The 23,271-nt window shown below is 47.4% G+C and overlaps 1 protein-coding gene across 1 annotated transcript in view; it reads right to left on the minus strand.

The window, feature by feature from the left end:
- Positions 1-2,022: 2,022 nt before the first annotated feature.
- The window catches only part of LOC136652334 (beta-1,4 N-acetylgalactosaminyltransferase 2-like), a 34,828-nt gene continuing 13,579 nt past the window's right edge, over positions 2,023-23,271 (minus strand). Inside the window, exons 3-10 of the mRNA XM_066629269.1 lie at positions 16,469-16,575; positions 13,856-13,896; positions 12,014-12,194; positions 10,924-11,010; positions 8,820-9,007; positions 5,625-5,765; positions 3,354-3,573; positions 2,023-2,234 (exon numbers count right to left, since the gene is read on the minus strand). Of these exons, the coding sequence (XP_066485366.1) occupies positions 2,023-2,234; positions 3,354-3,573; positions 5,625-5,765; positions 8,820-9,007; positions 10,924-11,010; positions 12,014-12,194; positions 13,856-13,896; positions 16,469-16,575 (1,177 nt within the window). The remainder of the gene's footprint in view (positions 2,235-3,353; positions 3,574-5,624; positions 5,766-8,819; positions 9,008-10,923; positions 11,011-12,013; positions 12,195-13,855; positions 13,897-16,468; positions 16,576-23,271) is intronic.

A 23,271-nucleotide genomic window follows, 5' to 3' on the forward strand; every position in this document is an offset into this window, starting at 1 on the left:
ACCTAACCCTGTTCCCAGTGGGTTCAGAGCAACTTCAATCCACTCCTTTCTCCTCAGACCTATGCCACCTCAGGAGGTAGCACAATTCTGAGGAGACCCATAGGGGCCAGGGTGCCTAAGTTTCCCCTTACCTCTGACCGAACCACTTTGGCCCCTATCCTGCGCTGGATACAGCGCAAGACTCTTGCTGTAGATTCAGTTCAGATTACTGCTGCAGTGGGGAATTGTCAGGCAAGTCCTTGTCCTGACCCTAAAGAAAATGGGAGCAGCAAAAGGTTGCATATGCACCGCTGCAAGGCCTAGGAGAGGGGGGTAAAGGGGGTAATTTGTACCCAGGCCCAGGGTCTAAAGGGGGGCCCAGGAGCCAAAGGAGGGGGCCCAGAAATTTCCTGAATTCTTATGTTTTCCTATCTACTCAGACTTGTTGCCCACATGGGATGGTGGGGATGCTGGGTGCCCTACTGATGCCACATGGGTTAGTAGACTTGGGCTCCAAAGGCTTTTCCAGCAGTCTCTATCCTCCCTCCACCCTGTTTTGCCCCTCCCTGCCCCCATTCTGCTCACCCGTCACCACCTTCCCCCACTCGGTTCCACCCCTCCCCCTTTGCAAAGGGGCCCAAAAGAAACTTTGTACCCTCCGGATAAAATTCCTCTCAGAGGCCCTGCACCACTGTGCCCTTCAGTAAACAGCGTCGAGGTGCACAAGAGCAGCGTACCCAGGGATCGCTATGAAGCTACACGGATTACCCAGCACATTGCTGGAGGTGGTTCCCCTCACCCCAACACAGCAGACATTTGTGCACCTGTTACCAAGGGATCATCTGCCTGGATCGGGTCATCCATCTGTTCAGCCTCAGTGCTTCCAATAGGGCTAAATATTCTGTTACCCCATCAAGCTGTTGTGAGAAGGAAGGCCAGGCAGGCTGGGAAGCAGTTTGGAGACTGAGAGCACTAGAGAAACCATTCATGGTTCACGCACACACAGCACGACCTGCAGAAGGGGTTATGAGCTGGCTGAGCCTGGTAAAAACATTCTTCATGGAGGGGATAAAGAATCTTGCCCCATGACATAACAATTCCCTCAGTTCAGAGGCGGATTGCATGGAGATGGAGTGTGGCCATGGTACTTAACTTCTGAGTTGTATTAGATTGTTTTCCTCAAGTCCTTTTTTTTTTTTTAACAGCCAAGCGGTACTTAGTTTCAGAATAGCCTTCGTTTATATGTACGTAAAACTTAACCATATGGAATCAGAAAAGTGCCCATTTCAACTTTAAATCAGCATGCCCTGTGAAGCTGGTATCTTCATTCACAAATTAGCTGAACTTAAAAAACAACAACACAGCAGCATAACTCTAACACAATCACCATGGAAATGAGTGGCAGGCAAGACAAGTAAACTGTGCCCCTAGGTTTCACCCCCTCCACTTTATGTGCCATGACAACCCTTGCTAATTGGGTAAGAGGCACTTTTTCAAGTGGAGGCTCCTCTTTTATTTAGCAGGGGGAGAGTAACTGGTCCTCCTCACCCCAGCAGTCTCTTTTCTAGCAGCTGTCTGCTGGTGTTCTGCATCTTCTTTAGACTGTGAGCCCTTTCAGGACAGGGAGCCATCAGCTATTTGATTTTTCTCTGTAAACTGCTTTGTGAACTTCTGTTGAAAAGAGGTATATAAGTACTGTTAACAACAACAACACATTATCTTTTACTCAGGGCACATACAAAATGTCTACCATCACACAGGATTTACCAATTTGCCTTATGTCAAACTCAATACAGAAGGAAGAAAAAAATCAGCAACACCTCAGACAGCCACAGTACAGTCTTGCTGTGAGAACCGCCCAAATGGGAAAATTGATTGTGAAGCAGAACTGCAGTTTCCAGTCAGCAAATTTAGAACTTCTCTGGCTCTGGCCAGGAGACGGGACTCCAAGAAAGATTTCCAAAGCCACTGAACCAAGGGCATCAGTCCTTCCCGAAACATCACATCCAGGGACGCTGGGATGGTGGAGATGGAATATGGCCATCAAACCTTTGTGTAGCATTTCAATCTGTTCTTAAAATAGAGTAGAGCCAGTTTAAACCTGATCAGTTCCTGTGAATTGTGCCGGAATGTATCATATGTTTTCTCAACATCAGCTACATGAAGGTCAGTTGTAGGTTTTTTTGGCTGATGTCCTATGGAAACATCACTGCACGAGCCAACTCGTAAGGCCCCCAGTCCATCTATAAAAAATTCTGATGAGAACATTGGGCAAGGGGAAGTGAAGGAGAAATCAGTCAGTTATGGAACAACATTTTAAACATTCAACGTTTAACTCTTTCGCCACTGGATCCATCACTTCCTGCTGCCTCCCCACCCCATTCCACCCCACAGCTTCGCCCCCATCACTGCCTTACCTGCTTGAGCAGGCACGGCAGGAACTGACAATGGTCTCTTGCGGCAGTGCTCCCAAAATGGCCGCTGACTGACTGCAAAATGACTGCAGCTTGCTGTCAGCAGCCAGTCTGCAACAGCTGAAGTGTGCAACAGCTGAGCATTTTTCATTCCAGACAGCTGCCCTTAATAAAGAATGAAAAAACCTAACCTTACAATTGGGCATCAATACTGCAAAATCAAGAGGATATTTGCCCATTTCTCCCCCTTCTCAACACACTTTTTTGTTCCGGCTTCCTTGTATCTCTCACAGGTTGTGGCAGTGATGCTGCTGCCATTTTGGATTGAAGCTCTGGCCTTAGACCCTGCTTCATCTCTGTGACCAGCCTGATCCTCAGGACATGGCAAGATGAACATTAAAAGCACCTTCTTTTTTACCAGAGAAGTCCTACTTGGAATGCTCTCTCATCAGTATTCAGGTTCAAGAAGCATAAACTTGGGTAGTTTCAAGCAGGCTTGTGCAACCTTGAGTCCCACTCCAAGCAACAAAACTTTAGAAGCTGTGATGCTCTGTATCAAGAGCACTGTAGATTTTTTTTTAGATTGTGAGCCCTTTTGGGGCAGGGAGCTGTTAGATATTTTATTTTCTCTGTAAACCACTTTGTGAACTTTCTGTTGAAAAGCGGTATATAAATACTGTTAATTAATTAATTAACACACACACACACACACACACACACACACACACAGAGCTCATATGAGCTATGCCTAGAGCAGCATTGGCCACTGCAGATATCCCCTCTCCTGTGCTGATGGGAGGAGCCACTGCCTGCTCTTGTCACCAGTAAGTGGAGTTTGCTGGGACAAATGTAGGACTTTGACCCAGGATTTTCAGCAACCTGGTGTTGGTGCTGCTACCATCCGTCCAACACAAAAAACCCCTAGAGGTGAGAGCACATAGATGTGGGACAGCTGTTTACCTGTATGAGCCACTCTGTGCAGCCGTGGGTCAAAACCAACACGCCTGCTCTCCTCTGTGCGAGCGAGGAAGAAGTTGACCACACCACTGGTGACCATGCAGTTTGGAAAGCCTTCCAAGCGGTGATAGGAGCCACCTCTCAGGTGTAGGCAACTGCTGTCATCTCCTTCCTCGTAGTGAATCTTAATTTGGAAGGTATTCCCATTCACACTGCCTCCAACCTATAAACATAAGGGCTTCAGTCAGCACCCAGTCATGCTGCACTAGCCAGGAGGAGGTCTTTGGGCCAGCTGTGGTAGCTGAAGTATTGGCACCAAGTTGGCACTCAGGATACAAGGAATGGGTGTGGTCAATGTTTTTATAAGTTGCATTCTGTGAAGTCTGGAGTAGTTCCTTGGAAGCTCATCTGAGTGCTTCAAAAAATAGCTTGGTGGTGTAGGGTCAGGCTGACAGAAGCAATTGGCTCAGGTAGTGAATTAGTATGGGGGGGTGCCACTTGCTTCCTGCCAGGCTTCCTGCTTCCTCTGCCCTTGCTTCCTGAACTCAGGGAACAAAAGAGGAGAATGAAACAGGAGACAAAGTGTGGAGTAGAGTAGTGTGATGAGCTAGATGGCCACCCGCCTGCATATTTCTTCCTCTTTGTTATTCTCTTGTTGAATTCAGGGAGCAGGAGCATGCCACTGAATAAGGGGAGGCAGCATTTGGCACACCACACCAGCCATGAAAAAGCCTCGGGCCAGCTCTGTGGTAGCTGAAGACAGTGTTGGCACCAAGTTGGGGAGGATTCTGGAGCAAAGTCCCATGGTGTTTCCACCTGCCCCTTAATGGTGCATTGGGCACTTATCTGTGAAACTGAGGCATCAAACAGACTAGGTGGGCCCCTGGCCCCAACTGGTTGACCTCCAATGCCACTCATAGTGGGAGGTGAGCTTCCCCGCAAAATGCAATTTCTTCCACCTCCACCTGCCACATGGAAGGACAAGGAACTATAGAGGGCCCCATGGTCACCATTCCAAGAGCCAGGATGTTGGGCTTCAACCTAGGTTCAAATCCCCTTTAAGCCACAAAGCTTCCTGGGTGACCTTGGGCCAGGCACTATCTCACAGGATTGTTGTGAGGACAAAAAGGGAAGAATTACGTACACCACCCTGAGCTCCCTCCTCCTGAGGAGGAAGGGTAAAAAATAAAAAAGTGAAAAATAAAAAATAGAAGATTAACACATTGTCACTGCCAAGAATTTCACTATTGCCAACATATTCTGAACCTTCCCTCCCCCCCCCCAAAAAAAAAGCAATTAAAAGAAGGGAGGGGAAAAGATGCTGAAATTTTTGGCTGCTGAATTCTGCATCCAATCTCAAATTTTATTGTAACACACTGTGTTGTTACATTCCTGAGAGTAATACTCAGGCAATGATGATGGAATAGTGTCTTCTACTATTCCACTCATCCTGGGAAATAGTCCCACAATGCAGGTAGTTTTGATCATGTTAAGCAGGCATTAAAGAGACAGACTCTCAGTCAGAAGCGCTGTCTCTTCATTCTATATTGACTCACAAAACCAAACACTGTCAGACATCTGTCTCCATGTTGATAGAGATTTTAGAGGGTTAACTTATCTTCTCTTGTTTAAGAAAAATAACTGAAAATGGAGCCAAGAGAATGACTGTTGTTCCCCTTAAAAAACAGGATAGGAGGGTCATTATGTCAAAGTAACCTAAGAGATCATGATTGGCAGAACATGTAGATCATAACTTTTCCAGAGGGAAAATTCCAGGATCTTGTATAACCTAAGTTGTGGGCCACGAACATTTTGAGATGCAGGGCAGAAATGACCTCCTAATTGGAGCTGGGACCATGCACCAAGCCTGTCATAATATGCCCAATAAGGAGGTGGAAGTGACATACAGTGTCACATGGGTAACTTGTTTATCTCACATTATTTAATGTGATTTTCTGGATGTGGTTCTTTGAGAAACAGGATGGGAAATGAAGAGTGAACATTTGTATCCAAACTGAATCAATTGGCTTGTGTGAAACTATTGTAGAAATAAAGCCTCCAAACCCTTTTAAAAGGTTTGTGACTGTTTGGCATTGTGTCAGTGAAAAGAATCTAAAAGAATCTTTCCAACAGTGTAGATTAGCATTCAGGGCCATGAAAGGGAAAGGGCAATTTCTTCCAGGGATACAATATAAATTAAGACACGAGCCAAATGAAGACACTAGCACAGGACATGGTGAAGATCAGGGGGGCGGGAAAGGGACAATTGCCTACCACATCCAAGTCGCTGTTCTCCAAAACATCCACCAGTTTCTCAATCTTGGTGTTTTGAGTAAACAGAAAGTCATCATCCACCCAGAGATAGTATTTGGTTGTGACCTGAGAGATGGCCAGATTTCTTCCAGCGAACCAGCCCTAACAAAACAAGCAGGAAAGGTCAGAGGGAGACACAGAAGATGTTATGAATGCACAGTAAGGAGCCCTTTCCATAAAGGTGGCCTCACTCCCCATGGAAATCAGAAAGCCATTCCACCTCACAACTGGACACTGCACTGAAGCCCAGGCAAGTGTGTGTGAATTTTGGCAACTCATTCCAAAGTGAGGCTTCAGAAGGAGAAGAGATGGAGCTGTCATGGATACAGCCTGGTCATCCCAACTTAGTCATTCATGTGCCTGCTTGTTTTATGACTTTTGGAACATCATCAGTAAGTAGCAGCTCCCAAGCTAAACTGAGTCACCCAAGAGAAATACTATACACATGCCCCAAGCAAAGCAGCAACTGTTACCCTGCAATTGCCTGATCATGGAAGCTAAGCAGGGTCAGGCCTGGTTAGTACTTGGATGGGAGACCACCTAGAAATACCAGGTGCTGCAGGCTTATACCATAGTCTTTCGAGACTGAAGGTTGCCAACCAAACAAGCAATGCTTCTTGCGTTGCTCTGGTGGTGCAAGCAGGGCCTCCAAGAGGAATTTTATCAGGGGGTACAAAGTTTCTTTTGGGTCCTTTTGCAAAGGGGGAGATGAAACAGAGCAGGAAAGGGTGGTGACAGGCAGGCAAAATGCGAGGGAGGGGCGAAGCAGGGTGAGGGGAGGGTAGACAGTTGGAAAAGTCTTTGGTGCCCAGGTCTACTTACCCATGTGGCATCGGTAGTGTCCCCAGCATCCCATATGGGAAACACAGGAAAGTGTCAGATCCCAGGAAATTTCTGGGAGCCCTCCATTGGCTCCTGGGTGCTCCTTTTGACCCTGGGCCTAGGTACAAATTACCCCCCTTTACCCCTTCTCCTAGGCCCTGGGTGCAAGAGCCTCTGCAGTGCTGCTCCTTTTTGCTTTCCACAGGGTTACTGCAGGAAGCTCTGTAGTACATGGGGAAAGCCCATGCTTGCTTCCTCCCCGAAGGTTCCATTCTTACATCATTCTGTCAGTGTGGCAACACTGGTACTGCTCCCAGTGGCGTACAGGGCAGAAGCACTGTGACATCACGTGATGTCATGCAACATTAGGACATCACTTCCGGGTTCTCACAGTCTCTTCCTGAGTCATAGGGCAGCTGGAATGCAAGGCACTCCCAGCAGTATCTGCCACTGTAACTGCCCAGGAGTTAGTTGTACAGGTAGTTGCTTCCTGACTGCGGAAACATGCACTCAGTAGCGGCTGGTGCCAGTGGCGTATGAAGACCATCTGGCACCCAGGGCCTATAAAATTGTTGCCCCCATAACAAAATTTAATAAATAAAATTATATTATAATATTTATTATTGCATCCAGATTCACCATTGTCCAACAGATCAGAGCATCCCCCCCTGCACAAAACAGCATCCTTCACATAACAGCCCACCCAAACACATATCCAACAGCTTTTGTTCCACTCCACCTGAGACCATCCCCCCTCCCCAAATCTCAGTTCCACAATCACTAAATTGAGCACAGGCAGGCAGCCTGGGCATCTTTAAGCAGAACACTGTGCCACACATATGCTCCAAAGTGTTTTTCAGTCACAGGGAAGGTGCACTCTGCTCATGCTGAGACAGATTAACCATTCAACAGTTCAGTGCATACCACCATAATCTCCCCCTTGCACAAAACAGCATCTTCCACACAGCAGCCCCCCCTTACCTCCACAATCTCTGGCTGGCTCCCCCCCCAATCACTGGATTAGGGCCACTTCTGGCTAGCTGATGGCTCAATCCTAGGCATGTCCATACTAGTCAAGGGGACTTACTCCCAGGAAAGTGTGGGTAGGACTGCAGCCTGTTTGTGCTCTTGTGGAGCCCCTGAAGGGGTCTCAGGGAGAAACCCTGTGCCTGAGGAAAGTCGCCCTGTGCTAAGCTAATGCGGTGTGTTGTTCCCAGGGCTGATCTTTAGAGTGCTCTGGCAGGACTCGTGCTTGGGAATTTCTGGTGGGCAAACTGGAAGCTCCTGGCCTCCCCCCATTCTTGCTGGGTCTTCAATCAGAGCCACAGCAGCTGCACCTCCCACTCTTCAAAGTGAGAAGGGAGAGGAGCCACAGTGGGAGGATGCAGGAGCAGCGGCAGAAGAGGCTCACCTGATCAGAGAGAGCACAGCCTGGCAGTTCAACCCCATGCATGTGTCTACTCAGAAGTAAGCCTCATAATAATCAAAGGGGCTTACTCCCAGGAAAGTGAGGATAGTATTGCAGCCTCACTCACACATCCACCCTTACTCCTGCAGTCTCTGGCTGGCTAGCCGGCTCCCCTCCCCTCCCCTCCCCATCCCTGGATCAGAAGCACCACAGGCTGGCTGGCTGCCCAATCCTCTGCATGTCTACTCAGAATTAAGCCCCATAACAGTCACTCCTAGGAAAGTGAGGGCAGTATTGCAGCCCCACTTGCCCGCACCTCTTGCCCTCACTGCTTCCGAGCTCCAGGAAGCTGCCCCCCAGGCTACTCAAACCCCCCCAACTTGGCTGTTTGTCATGGGCAGGAGCACATGCCACCGCCAAAAGAACTGGCTCTGTGGTGGCTTTCGTGCTGCTCTGCCTCACACTGGCTAGCTTGCCCTCCCTCCCAGGGGCAGCCATTACTCACTGTGGCACCCACACTCTCCCATTGCTCGCTCACCCTCCTTCTTTCCTGCTCACTTTCCCAGAAGCTGGTCCATCCCCTCCCTGAACTACCTATTCCCCCCCCCCCCACTGCAGCCTGCTTGGGGGTATGTGCATGTCACTGCTGCTGCCACCACCGGACAAACTTGATGCTCCATGCGGCTCTGTTTCTGTGCCTCCAGCTTCCCCCGGCTTGGAAAGAGGGTGGGCCTGGGGAACTCCGCTGCAGCTGCACTTGGAAGAGGCACGCTCGCAGCTGGGGCCCACGTGTTACTGACACCATGTTGGGGGGTGCATGCCGCTATCAGACAGCTGGAAACCTTACCAGGAAATCCCGCTCACCACCAGTGTGCAGAGGAGAAGCAGCCATAAACACCCACCCACCCACCGCCACTTGTGGGTACCTTTCCAAAAGGCATAATATATTGCTCAACGTTTGCCTCTTCAATCTTCTCTGGATGCTCACTGTCATCTGCCACAATTAGCTTGATGTCTGGGTAGTACTGTCTTAAGCTCTTGATGAGAACTCGCAGCTTGTGATAGCGCAAGAAAGTCTTTGTTGTGATGGTCACCAGGTTAGCAATGTTGTTATCTGAGACATGAAAGGGGGGGGGAGAAAGTGGGTGCTTACACAACCAGCCGCATGGGGGGGTGACCTCTACATACTGCACTCTATGAGTGTCACTCTCTCTTGAATCCCACATGGATCAAAATATTTCTGACCACAGCTTGAGTTCGGCATCTTCCTATGAAGTCATGTACTTCCAAGGTTGTTCTTTCCACTTTGGGTGCTTGCTTAGGTGTGACTGGCAGGTGCTGAGTGGTTTGCATATCCTATCATACAGCTAGTGGCTGTTAGGGAAACTCTATAGCAGGGGTCTCCAAACTTTCTGGGTAGAACTTTTTGGCTCCAAACTTATTGGCTACATACTGCACTCTATGAGTATCACTCTCTCTTGAATCCCATATGGATCGAAATATTTGACCACAGCTTGAGTTAGGCATCTTCCTTTGCACTGGTGTTGCTAGAGAGGTGCAGGGGGGGCAGGCCGCACCAGATGACGCAGCGGGAGGGTGACGCGCCCTGTGGGAGGACATGTTAACACCGCAGCTTTAGGAACTAGCCCATCATGCCATACACTGTTGGATGCGGAATTCCCAGTGGAGTGCAAGGCAAGAAACAGAATGGAAATAGTTCCTTTCCTTCAAAAGTTATGGCCAAAAAACCAGAAGGAAAAAATGCATGGAGCCCTATGGAAAGTGAAAGTGAGTTGTATAGTGTGTTTACTCGCGAGTAGTTAGACTTGCCATAGTCCATCAGAAAAGGCAGGCTGACAGGAATCCAGTGACACCTGAATGGTTCTGATCCAATGAAGGCAGCCCCCCACAAACACCCAAGAAGATCCCTCCCTCCCAGCTGCAAGTCTGAGCCGGAAACGAAGCTACGTGGTGTTTACTCATGAGTAGGTGTACTTCCCTTACTCCTTCCACAAAAGCAGAAGCAGAGCGCTATCGCCCCACTTTCCCTTTCCCTGACCTGGGGCGCCCTGCAGGTGTTCGCGCAGGACTCCCCGCACAGAGGGACGGCTGTTGCAGGGACTGGAGGGTGCACCCCAGACCCTGCAACTCTGTTAGAAGGGAAAGCGGAGCAATCGTGCTCTGCTTCCGGTTTTGCAGAGCGGGGCGCGATCACTCCACTTTCACATTTCCTGACCTGGGCAGCCCTTCCGAAGGTTGTGCAGGGCTCCCCACACCCCCGGGAGGCTGCAGGAGGCTTGGGCATGTGCACCAAGCCCCTGCAGCCCCCCTGAGCAGCTTGATCCTGCAGATCACGCTGCTGTCTTCCCCCTGTCTCCTGGCTGCCCTTGCCCTTTAAGGGGTCAGAGGCCAGTACCCACAGGCTGGGGGGGGTTGTGACGCCCCAATTTGAATACCACTGCCTTAGTCTGTGGGTAAGGACAGGCAGAGAGGACTTCAAGGACGTCAGAATGGTCCTGATCATATGAATGCAGCCCCCAAAATACATGAGAAGGAAGTCCTTCCCTCCTTCCTGCAGTCTATTGAGCTCTATGGAAAGCAAACAGCCACATGGTCATGTTTACTCGTGAGTAGGCGGACATGCCTTGCCTTTTGGTCAGGCCAGGCAAAGGGGAATGTGAGGCCATGGGAAGGGTCCCAATCCGATGGAACTGGAGCACAACAAATGCTCCAGAACGCGCCCCCCCCCCCCACACTAAGAAGGACAAAGAAAAGAGGCTTCAACTGGTAAGGGGAAAGTTTTTTATTTTGCACTTGCAAAGCCAGGAGGGTCTTTATTTTGATATGCTTGAAACAGAAGAACTTTAAACTTTAGCAGGTGCAGTTTAAACCACAGCAGGTGCACACCTTAAGATTGCCACTGATGTGCAAAATGTGAAAAGAAAAATAGATCTACTTTCTAGACTTCATTTGCCTTAATAGAGGTAATAGCAAGTCACATTGGCTCTAGACTGAGGGTCAAAAGCTCACCTGGTCCTGGGTCAAACAGCTTAGGAATTGCTGGCTGTCGGATGGTCACAGGAAAACTAACAAGATGAGTCCTTGTTGAAAAGTTTACTGAAAAGCAACAGAAAGAAAGGGTTAGTTTTCAACTCTTGTGGCTCAGTCCTGTATCACTGTATACCGGTGTTGTATCACTGTGGGCTCCCCTCCTCCTTTGGGAGGAGGGTTTTTTTTTTTTAAAGGGACAGAAGCTGGGGGAGCTGTCGGTTAAAAAAGATAAAGATAAATACTTTATTGTCATTGTACAAAGTACAACAAAATTTCAGTGTGCTTCAAGACACAGACATAAAAACATTTATACAACAATCATACAACACATTTAAATCCATCTCACATCCAATACTACATGTACATCTATTTATATAAATATCTCAAAAAAAAATTAAAAATGCTCCTATTACACTCAGATGTAATAGATAATAAAACCCAACAAGTCAAAGATGCAGCGGGTGGCAGCGGAGAGGATCGAGGAGGCGCTCCCAGAGGGTTGGCACTCAGGGCATTTGCCCTGCTGGCCCTCCTCCAGGTATGCCACTGGCCTCTCCCATGATTGCACTTGTGCTGCACCCAGTTTCTAAGTGGATGCACGATCACAGGGGAATCTGAAGTATGTCAGGGGAGGCTTTGCCTCACCTGCTTGCAAGTCCCTGGTACGCACTCCCTCAAATAAATAAATACATAAGATTGCACCACCCACTATCACCACTACCAGCTCCCCTGGCACTACCACCTGGCTGCTTAGGACAACAGCTGGGTGGGCAAGGTGTGGTGATCCAGAGCCCACCCTCCCCCTTACCTTCAGCTGTTGTCTTCTCCAGTGCCATACTGTTTGAAATAAGCAGGGCACTCCCTGCACACTCTGCAGAGCCTGTTTATTTCAAACAAGACAGGGCAGAGGTGTTCAACAAGACAGAGGTGGCCAATTAAAGGACAAAGCTCCCCACGTTATTTATTTATTTATTTATTTATTTATTTATTTATTGGATTTGTATTCCAACTTTCTCCCTGAAGGGCACCCAAGTTAGAGGACTAGTTCAGCAGTAGCAGTCCCACTTACCCACATCGACTGCATCAATTAGATATTTGGTGCTGGTGTATGTGACATGTTTCAAGATGTGATTTAGTAGCTCTGTGCTGGAAGTAGAAATGGTCAGCTTCTTCTCCCCTCGCCCCTGCACCACTTCTTCAGAAACATCTGCAAGGGTGTTGAGAACACCAAGCGATGTTTTGAGAATCACCTAGAAGTTTTGTGGAAAGGCAAATGCTTTAAGGACAAAACAGTTCTTCCTCATCCATGTAAATCAGCTTGCATATGGTTATCAATTAAGAGGAAAGAAGTACAAGGCTTGCCTGCTAATGAGTCCCAGTCAACCTCATGGCAGCATATTGGCAGAGGCAGCCACTGTCCCCTCTGGCTGCCACCACACTTACGTGTCAGCAGGAAAAGGCCCTGCTGCCACCAGACCCCATATCTCTCCCTCCCTCCATCAAGGCCTCCCACTTTGCCTTTTGAAATGGCAGGGGGTGGGAACAGAGGCTGGAATGAAAGAGTGGAGATGGGCACTCTTTAGCCAACCATATCTCCACCCCTCTCTGCAGGGCCTGCCACTGTGTGCTCAAAAAGCAAAGTGTGAGGCCAGGGCCAAGGAGGGTTGAAGGAGCACTGCAGTGGCAGCAGTGAGGATGGTGGCTGCTTTCGAAACAGCAGTGGGGGCAGCAAAAAGGAACAGCTGAATAATCATCATTCAATTATAACAGCCAGTTCAAGGTCACTCTTTTGCCTTTGCTTCCCCAGTTTAGTTATCACAGACTAGCAATAGGTTACAGTATTTCTATAGCTCTTGAGAGTTTGAAGTGCTTCATGTGGATTTTCCCAATGTAATCCTTACAACAACCCTATAGGACATTACCCCCCCCCCCATTGTTTCTAAAACTGAGAGGGACTGACTTGTTTAAAGTCTCCTATTATGCCAGAAGAGAGATTAAAACTGTGGAAGTCTCTATTTGCCACTCAATCTGTCCACCAAAATGTTACCTTTAAATACAGGGATGCATTTTAAGTTTAGTCATAACTACCTACTACATCTTTCCAAGTGGCATCCTAAGTTCAGTATTTGCAGTTTAATATAGAATAGTTAGTTGGCATCCTTCAGTCTTGGAAGACTATGGTATCGTGCTCTGAATGGTGGTTCTGGAACAGTGTCCTCTCCAGTGCACGAAGCCTGGGTAACATAGATATGGAGGATAGACTGTTTCCCATGCAGCAAATCCCCCCTCTCCACGTCGCTGAAATGGTCCAATGGAAAGGCAGAAGCCAATACGGTTGGTTCCAGCGGCGTCGCAGGAGTTGCCAGGACGTGACTGTGTTCAGCCACGAACTGCCTCAGGGACTCTGGCTCCTGATTTTGCCTCGAGGTTGACTCCTGAAGCCTTTTCCATAACTGGATGTAGCCACAAGGCAGTGGAGGTTTGGGATGAGCTGCCTTCTCATCTACACGGTGGCTGTTTAGTCGCCTCTTACGACAAGTACAGTCAAACTGAGGGCCTATTCTTATCCCCAGCCCCCAGGGGAAAATATAGAATAGGGGGTTAGATATTGAAATTTTTGAAAGGGAGAGTTGCATGGAACAATCTCCTAGATCTGAGTTCAGACATTGGGGGGGGGGGGGGAGGGGGTTGCACTAAAGCTGCAATCCTATACATACTTTCCTGGGATTAAGCTCCACTGATCTCAATGGAACTTACTCAATGGAACAAGGATTGTGCTGTGAACATTCTTTCTGAATGCCTTTGAATACCGACCTGAAACTTAAGAAGAAGCTTGAATACATCAGGAAGATTGCAACAGAGAGGCACCACACCTGCAACCAGTTCTTAAAAGGTTATAGTTTATAGTTACCTGGTGTTTTCTTGCTTCATATGTTCCATGGAAACCAAGCCCTTCAAGGACAAAAGGAAAGAGACAGCCTTCATGCAGAAAACAGTAATAAGAAGCATAGAACAATGCTGTGACTAAATACATTTGTCTATTTAAAAAAAAAAAAGAAACCCAACAAGCCCATTTCTCAATGTAAGAAAACTTCTGATTGATGCAATTCAATTGCATTGGTCCCTTTCAAATGGCCATTGGAATGCATTACAAGTCAGGGCAATCTGTTGCAGTCACACTGGCTTTTAGAGATTGTCCCCAAAAGACAAAGCACAAGTTTTGCTTTCCAAATGCTCATAGAAATACGTGGGTTGGATTCCCATACCCCATATTTGTTTTTACCCCACCTGGGAAGGCAAGAAGGGAGGTGGGCAGGAATAAAAAGGTGGGGGGGGGGAAGGAAAGAGTTCTTTCCATAGGCATTCCCTGATCTCACTCACTCCCTTTTCCCAGCAGAAAAATGGCTGAAGATACTTTGGTGCCCAAGGAAGAAAATTCAAATGGTCCCACATATTGTGAAAATGTAACTAAATAATCCTTATAGAAATATAATTTTTATATATTTATTTATATAATTATATAAATTTAATCCTTGTGTCCTTCAATGAGAGCACAAGAACCTGCTGCCGCAACCAAGTTTCTCAGCTTACCTAATAGATGCCAGTGTGGTATAGAGAACAGGGGGGACTGAAATGGGAGAGCCTTGGTTTCAAGTCCCTGCTCAGCCACGTGGCTCTCTGAGTGACCTTGGACTAGTATCAAGCCACCTAACCTACCATACAAGGTTGATACAATAGAATACACATAATATACTACACTCTCAGCTCCTCAGAAGGAGAGTCTGACAACAGGAACACTGAGCATTTCTATAGTACTTTCTGAGATCAATTATTCACTTATATAATGGAATTCAGGAACTCGGGCCAAACTGGGAACCCTGCCCTCTGATCTGGAAGTGTTGCCTGCCATGTGAAGGTTGGTTCTGAGAAAAATAATAAACTGGATATTTATATATTGCCTTTCTGGTCATCGGATTACTCCTCTGACTTTATTCAAGGCAGGCACCCCCTCACATAGGCAGGCTGTTTCTAAATCCCCAAGGGGATTTTTACGTACAATCATAGAAAGGTTCTGTCTTGCAAGACCCACACAACATTTCAGATGGATCTTTCTGGTCTGGTATCACTTCTGGCCCCCAGTTGCCTCCCACGCTGGCTGACAAGCAGCTCCTCCATCTCTCACTTGAAGGGCAGTCAAGACGCTTCTTCACTCACACCAAAGAGCAGGTGGAATAACTCAGCTCAGTTTGTCAGCTGCTTCAAGGTCTCGCCATTCCCAGAGCTGCCAATGGCCTCGAACTGGCAACCTTTCGATGTTATCTTCGGCTCTACCCTCTAGACCAGACCTCCTGCCCACTGCACATGCTAAGGTATGCTATTAGTTCACATATGCCAAAAGATGAGTGCTGGTATTGCAAACAGGTTCTGGGTCAGAGCTCAGTAGCAACCTACTTCAGAGAAAGGATCTTGGTGCTCTGGAGAAATGACAGTCATTTTCTCTACTAGTTTGTAAGAAACTAATCATTAGAAAAAGTGTGCAATTCAGGGCGCAATCCAAACTTGTGCTGGAACAGGCAAGCCAGAAGATTTACGCTGTATCCAGCGCAGGATTGTGGAGAGAAGCAGCTCAGCCAGAGGTAAGGGGAAACCTTTCCCCTTACCCTGGGTAAGGGCTGTTGGTGCCTATGGGTCTCTTTGGACCTGCACCACCTCTTGAGGCGGCACAAGTCAAAGGAGAGCGGAGCAGCTTGAAGCCATTCCATTCTCCATGGGGACCGAGGTTGGGATCCGGCATAACTGCCAGATCCCAGCCCCAACTCCCTTTCCCTGCCCACCTGCCCCATGGGCCGCCCATCGCCCTCCCTCCCTCTGCCCAGGAACACCTCCCTCCCCCTCCCCGCCTTCCCCACGCCTACTTTTTACCCTTGTGTCGGGGCATCCCAGCCAACGCAAGGAACTGTGAGGGAGCCGGCATGGAGACCTCTGCTGGCCAGCGCTTCTGAGAGCGCTAGCCTGGCTTTCTCCCATGGAGGCGCAAACTTGCTTTACGGCACATTTGCGACCTTTCCAGCCCGGCCCAAGGGACTTGTGCCAGCATAGGGCACAGTTAGAATCACGCCCTTAATGTGGATTTAGGGTTGTTTTAAAGAACCTGGACACCGCCTTTTAGACTCTCTCTGAACTGCTACTGGTCCACTCATCATTCCCTCTCTTGCCTCCGTCTGCCAATGATAAAGTCTGTAGGCTCTGCATCTGGCAAGGGTGCCTGGAACTTGGCATCAAATCCAGAGACTTCATGGAATGATCTCATTCAAGATGAAACACTGATATATGAAAAACTGGCAGCCAAGCCAAGGTCTGCCTAAGTTGCCACAGAAAAGCAAAAGCAAGCAACAAGTCTAGTAGTCAAATTTCAACTTCTGTCTTAACAGAGCCAAAGAATTCCATTGTTCACTCAGTGTCCCCAATTAAAAAAAACCAAAACATTCTTCTGGCAGTGGCTCAGCTATCGGTGCCAACATACCTGGAATTATAATTGTGTGTAAAGGCATCACCTCAGCTCCTTGAATGGGGTAGCTTAAAGGAGTGTTCGGCTGAGCAACAAGGACTTCTTTAGCTGCAAAGGGATACCTATATTCAAGCACAAAGACAAAAGCAGCACAGTAAATTTGCAGTCTTCAAAAAGGCACATACATAATAAACTATTTAAAAAGAACTACAGCATTTTAAGCAATGCTTCCTTTCAATCAAGCTTAAAGCAGTCAACATGCACATTTAAACTTGACTTCTTCTCAAGGTCATTTTGAGACCCGCTAAAATGAGTCTTTTGAGTCCAGCTAAAATGTTGAAGAGGGATGTTGGCAATGGGCAAGGTGGCAGCTCCACTGACACACAGTTCAGAGGTTGTTTGTATTGGAGGTTTCCTTGTTTTCCAGTGCAAGGATCTCCAATTGCATTATCTGAGACTCACCCCCTATTCCTTTTCATTAAAAAACAGACCCATCTTTTATACTTTGCTCTGTTCGTATACAAACATGTGGGCTTCATACAAGCTCAGTCAGGTTTATTTTGGCCTGTAGCAATCAGGACCCTTCTGTCCCTGCTTGCTCCCCAGGTGCTGGCGGGTAAGCGGGAAAGTTCTAGCACCTGCCGCCGCCACCACAGCTTCTGTCGTCAGCTTCTTTTGTTGCAAGGCGTTGATGTTGTGTCCTCAGCAAACTTCAAACAAGCTCAAACATGAGCTTGAAAAGCAAAGTTGAAATCAAACTTAAAATAGACTCGGTAAGCAAGCTTGGTGAAATGAGCAAACATTTATTCATTGCCAGCAATGGGCTTCTCTCGGTGGTTCAAAATGGGGAACACAGAGAGCTGTGGTCTCTCAGTGTCCCAGAGAAAAAGCAACTTTCCAATGCATGTTTCAGCATAAGTAAACATGAGTAAACATTTAGCACAAGTGGCTTACCCTAGCCTCTTGCACAAACAGACCCTCTCAGAGAGAAAGAGAGAGCAAAGTTGCTTTTCTGGGCCTGCTTGAGCAACCAAACAAAGACAGGAGGCTGCTTCTGAGCAAACATACATTTTGACTTACTTTGGGTATGCTGGACTCTTTAAACATACATCTTCTCCCTAACATGACATAACATTTGGTTGGCACAAGTTTGGATTGCTTTTCAAACATACATTTGAACAAAGCATCATAACATTTCTTTGTCCTCTCTGTTGGCCTTGCCTTACTTTGACCAGCAGCTGAATGATATCACTGCTCTTGCCACTCATTCCCCTGTGCCTGCACTCAGTGACAGTGTTATGATATATGCCCCAGGCCTATAGTCAATTTACAGGCTGGATAGAGCAAGGCTAGGCCCTGATGTCTCGGCCTGCATACATGGTGTAGCACTGATGCATCATGGGATTGGCTGATACAACAGGGCACAGCAGGGATGATGCAATACCCTGCAATACCATGTCACCAGCCAATGAGTCATGCGATCACCAGATCATAGCCCGCCTCTCATTGGCCAGTGCCAGTATATATTGCAGTGTGTGCAAGCTGCTGTGTGGGAGATGTTATGTGGAGTGTCTGCGGGAAGCTACGTTGCTGGAGTTGGTGATCGGAGAATTGAGAAAAGTGCTATCTGCTGATTGCTTGCTGAGCTGCCTTTGCACTGTAAATATTGTACATACTTCAAGTAAAGGACATTTGGTGGTGGAGCACTCCCGTGTCTATGCCTCGTTATTTACCTGGAATATCTGCCTGACCTTGAGTCTCTGGAGCTGCAGTGACAGCTGCATACTGCAACAGACAGTGACTGCTGAGAGCTGCTACAGCATCCTTGCCACGGGGGCGGGAGGCCGACAGCAAGCAGGAAAGGAGCAGCCACTGCCATCCTTTCCTTCTCTTTGCGCAGCTTGCTGAGCAAGTTTGAGGAGACACTAAAATGTGCCCAGCTGAGGCCAGATGAGTCACCAATGCACAGGACGTCCTTACCAGGCTAATGCTTCCCCCAGCTTTCCACCCAAGGTGGCCAAAGTAAAACACGCCCCAGAAGAAGCCAAGTTTGGTCTGCTTGTATGGTCAGCAGAGGTAGTTGTCTCAGGGGGCAGGTTGGGGGGGGCAACACTCATCTGGACCTGCCCACTTGCCCCCACTGCTCCCTCTTAACCACCTCCCAATTCTTGCTTTGGAACAGGAAGCGGAGGACAGAGCAGAAGAGAAAGTATGGAAGAGAAGAGAATGCTCAGAACTGCTTTAACCTCCCACCTGTCTCTCCCCCTCCCCCACTTCCTCTCCGATTCCATTAGCTACTTCCTTTTTCAGTTCATGGAGTGGGAGGAAAAGAGGCTGGCACACTGCCATGTAAGAATTAGGGATGGGGCAGATAAATTTCCTGTACCAGTATATTCTTTCCCGCTTTTTAGTGCTTCATTGCAGCATGATCACCTTCTTCAAATACCACCCCTTTGCTGCAAATGGACACACCCAACCATTCCAGCATTATGAGTGGTGACTACTGTATGATTATTGCTTTATTGATGGGCTTAAACTCTCAACCCCAGAACCTCTTCTCAATGCCAGGGCTGAGCTCTATAATATATAAAAGGATCAACAAAAAGGAATGCCTCTGAACATTTTCAGAGTGACTTTCAGATAGACATGAACCCCAGTAGCTTTGCTTTAAGAAAAATCCACCCAGGTGGGAGGAGTCTGGTAGTAAGCTCTTGCTTCTGAGGAAGCTGTACCCAAGCACAAAACAAAAGGAGGTCATAGCTAGATAGGTCTTTACAATTCAGTTGTGCATGCTCTGACTGGCAGAAGCTTTTGGTATACATGGGAGTTGCATTTCTGGGCCGAGTTTGGAATTTTTATTGATCGCTAGAACTTGAATTGCCAATTCTAATTTGTTCAGTTTACCCAAATCAAGACAGAGTTACATGAGAACTAACTCCTTCCATTTTTTGGCAGGATTATCCTTCATGAAAGCCAAAACAAATCACTTTAGGCAGTACTATAAACTGTTAACATCTTTTTAAAACCTGAGCAGTGGCAGACTTACCCCACCCTGCTTCTGGGGTGTCGTACCCTTGGTCTCACTGCCAGGGTTTTGGGGTGCTCAGAGTTGTTGGTTCTGAACCCTAGAGCCCTCAAAGATCCCTGTTCAGTAGAACTGCCACCACCCTGTAAGAGCCAGTGCCTCAGTCCAGGGAACCCGAGACCCTTTAAACTATATCCCTTGTAGGCACTGAGCACTTTCTTTACTTAAAGTCTCAGTCCTCAAGTTACTAGTCCACAATGAGGATTTTTGGTAGCTTGCTGAACGGCTAGGCAGGATTCTGAACCTTTGTCCCCAACAGACAATGAACCAACATGGTAAAAAGATTTTCTACTTTATTAAATACATAGGGTTACAAAAAGTTACAAAAGGCAGCAAATGCTAGAGGCATAAAACTTCTAGGAAACATATCAGCATAAAACAACAAAGCTAACTGGCTAACTCTATTAATCTCTGACTCTCACCTGGGTCAGCTTCTTTTGTAGATCCTCAGTTATCTAAGAGGCCACATGGTCCTAGTGGGGCAGGATGTGCACCCACCACCTCTCTCACTCAGAGACAAGGAACAAAGACCTTGTCCTCTGGAAGTGGGGCTGGAAGTTCGCCCTCTCAGCTCTTCCCTCCCCCCTGGAGATCTGCATCTGCATTCCATCCTTGATGGGCGTCTTTCTGGTTGCCTAGGTGCTACATTATCACCTTCCATTGAATTGTAAATCCTGGCAGCTAGGACTGCAAGCCCCTTGCAAGCCCCTTCTGTGTTACTGGGTTGAAGGAAATAATCAGGGGACCTTACCCAAACCTTACCCTTTGTGCTTATGTGACAAAGGCCAGTGAGCACACTCACCCCTCCCCCCGGGGCACACTCCAGGGTGACGCCCGGGTCATGAGGCACACGGGATGAGGTCTGAGCCAGGAAGCAGACTGGGTGATGCCTGAGCTCGGAAGCAGACTGAGTAAACAGGCTGAATCCACAAAGTGCCAAATCCCTTGAGGAACTTGCATTGTTCACCAACTGACCCTTGGACTAGGCTAGAGTGGAACTTACAGTGTTTACCTACTGGACTTTGTACTGGGCGGAGAAGGAGGTTAATAAAAGAAGGTGAGGAGGCTGGCTGTGTGTGTGAGTGCAACTCCCGTGTGTGAGCTCTCTCTCCCTGAAGCTTGCCAGCCTGCTTTGCTCCCTTCATGAACCCTAAACATGTGAGTGTGTCTTGATTGCTTCATTGCTTCATCTGGCGCCCGAACAGGGACCCCCTAGAACAGCCAGGGATAGCAGACAAGATGCTTTGCTCCTTCCTACATCAAGCAACCTGACTTTGTCTTCTGGTTGCTTCGCATTCATTGCAACAATTGTTAGAACAGGGACAGGAGACAGCCTGAGAACCAGCTCACCACGCCCAGCAAGGGTTACAGACGCGTCCTCGCATTCTCCTCAGGATCCCGGTGAGTATGGGGGCTTCTCTGTCAGCTGCTCAAGCTCAGCATTGCAATGATTTGCAATTCCTCCTTCAAAAGGCTCAGCACTCTGTTCCCTCACAGGAGGTCACAGAGTTAGTTCATACCATCGGGGAACAATGCCCCTGGTATCCCGAAGGAGGCACATTTAAGATGGAAGACTGGGACCAAATTGGGTGGACTTTACATGCAGAACCCCGAGCCCCTATTCCAGTCCTTCAAATGTGGCACCTCTGCTTTGATGCCATTAGACACTGCGCTCAGCAGCCAGAGTTACAGGAACAGGAGGAAAAAATAAGCAATCCCCCTCCTAAAGAAAGCAATCCCCATCCTAAGGAAAATCTCCCCCCACCAGCTTGTGTTTCTCCCCCCTCTGCACCAGCTCCTCTAGAAAAGAAAGAACAGTCAGAAACTACCCCTCACAGGCAGGCTTCAGTCATGGAAGGCATGGTCAGAGAGGACATGAAATCAGGAGATTTAAAAGCAGAAGAATATCCTGAGCTTTCAATGATCTGCCCTGCAGTGGCTGGCCAGAACACACAGGGACAGGTCATCCGAGTAGATCAGTTTCTGAATGAGACAGGCAGGCAAGTGCAATTAGGAAACCCAAATCTGAATGAGACAGCTAATTGTGCCCTGCAGGCGTTGCAAAAGGTTCTGGCAACAGGCAAGCCTGGAAAGTCTTTTGCAACAGTCGGGCAGGAAGCTGCAGGACCATATGTGGATTCTGCAAAACTCCTCCAGCAGGCAATCATTAACCAAGTAGAAAATTCCAAGGTAGCATCATTCATAGTAAAAGAGAAGGTTCCATCCAAACCCTTCATTCTGCAAGCAGGATATTGGCCAGAGTCTCCATTTAACCCTCAATGGGAAGCTCAGTGCCCAGTTAATCCTGTTAAGCAATTAAAAGAAGCTTTGAATTCCCCCAAGGCAGCTGAAGAGTTAAAGTTAAAACTTGCTGCAGACAATCAGAACAAGTCAGAATGTAGGTACTCAAGGTCCAAAGGTCAGCCTGCTCTACAGCCTACTCGATGCTGCTCTACAACAAAATTCTAAAGCCAAAAAAGAGCGCTTTAAATATAAAAGAAAGAAAGAAAAAACAGTCATTTTCAAAGAGAGCCAGGATAGTTTGGGAAGTAGACTTAAACCTGGAAGATTCAGATTCAAATCTCCCCTAGTCACTTTCTCTCAGCCTCACCTATCTCACAGGGTTGTTGTGAGGATAGGTAGGAGGGGAGAAGACCTCCCAACAAAGTGCCATGTGGATCCAGGTAAAAACCTTTAACCCACTATCCCATTCCACTTTAACCCATTCCATATTGATTAATAAATATCCAGAACTCATAGTACCTATATCATTGTATGGAATGATATATTGATAGCAGGTCCCTAATTAAATTCTTCTCTCCTGCAAGACCTCTCTCAAATTCTACAACAGTTTGGTCTTCACATAGCACCAGAAAAAGTACAGCAACAAGTTCCTTATTTGTATCTAGGGCATAAAGTATTAACAACTTATGCTGCGCCTGCAACCCCAGAATTAAAAATCTCCCAATGCCTGACTTTAGTACAATTGCAGCAGTTACTGGGACATATTCATTAGGTATGTATTTTAAGCTTCAAACACAGCTGTTAAAGCTAGTATTTGACCACCTTAAAGAGGGCCAAGACCCAGCAAAGCAAATCACCCTCTCTCCAGAAGCTCATAATTCCCTACAAGAAATACAACAACTCATGAGACACCAATTTGGAGATCAGTTCCCATCTTTTGTAGCTAGTAATTCTACTCTCTGACCCATACCCCCACCTTTGTAGCCTTAAAACAGAAACTCAGGTATACATTCTTGAATGGCTTTGTCAGTCAGCCAACCCATCCAGGAATGTGTTATCTTATCAGAAGGCTATCACTGCTCTCATTTGAAAGGGGCCAGAAAGAGCAGTGAGGCTCCAAGGCAAGGCTGTAGTAAAAATTAAATTGCCTTTTACCAAAAAATGAAAACCTTCATTTGTGGGAATTCTCCACTTCTTATCAGAAGACATGATCCTGTTGGAGCAAGAACTGAACCATGTGTGTGTTCCATGCATTTTAAAACCTATTAAGAGGTCTTAATAACATTTTTGTTTCTTTGATGCTAAGTTAATAGATCCTACTGGCCACTGGAACTCCCTGCCACTGGAACCAGCAACAGAAGTTTGAACAATAACTTAATGTTTCCTTAAAACTTTCTAGGTTTCTCAAGTATGCAATGCAAGAAGACAGTGCATGGTTCCTAAGGAAAAGAAAAGCAGAAGGAACCCTCCTAACCTTCGTGCCACAGAG

Source organism: Tiliqua scincoides, chromosome 5 (genome assembly GCF_035046505.1).
Source record: "Tiliqua scincoides isolate rTilSci1 chromosome 5, rTilSci1.hap2, whole genome shotgun sequence".
In the NCBI taxonomy this organism is placed as follows: Eukaryota; Metazoa; Chordata; class Lepidosauria; order Squamata; family Scincidae; genus Tiliqua; species Tiliqua scincoides.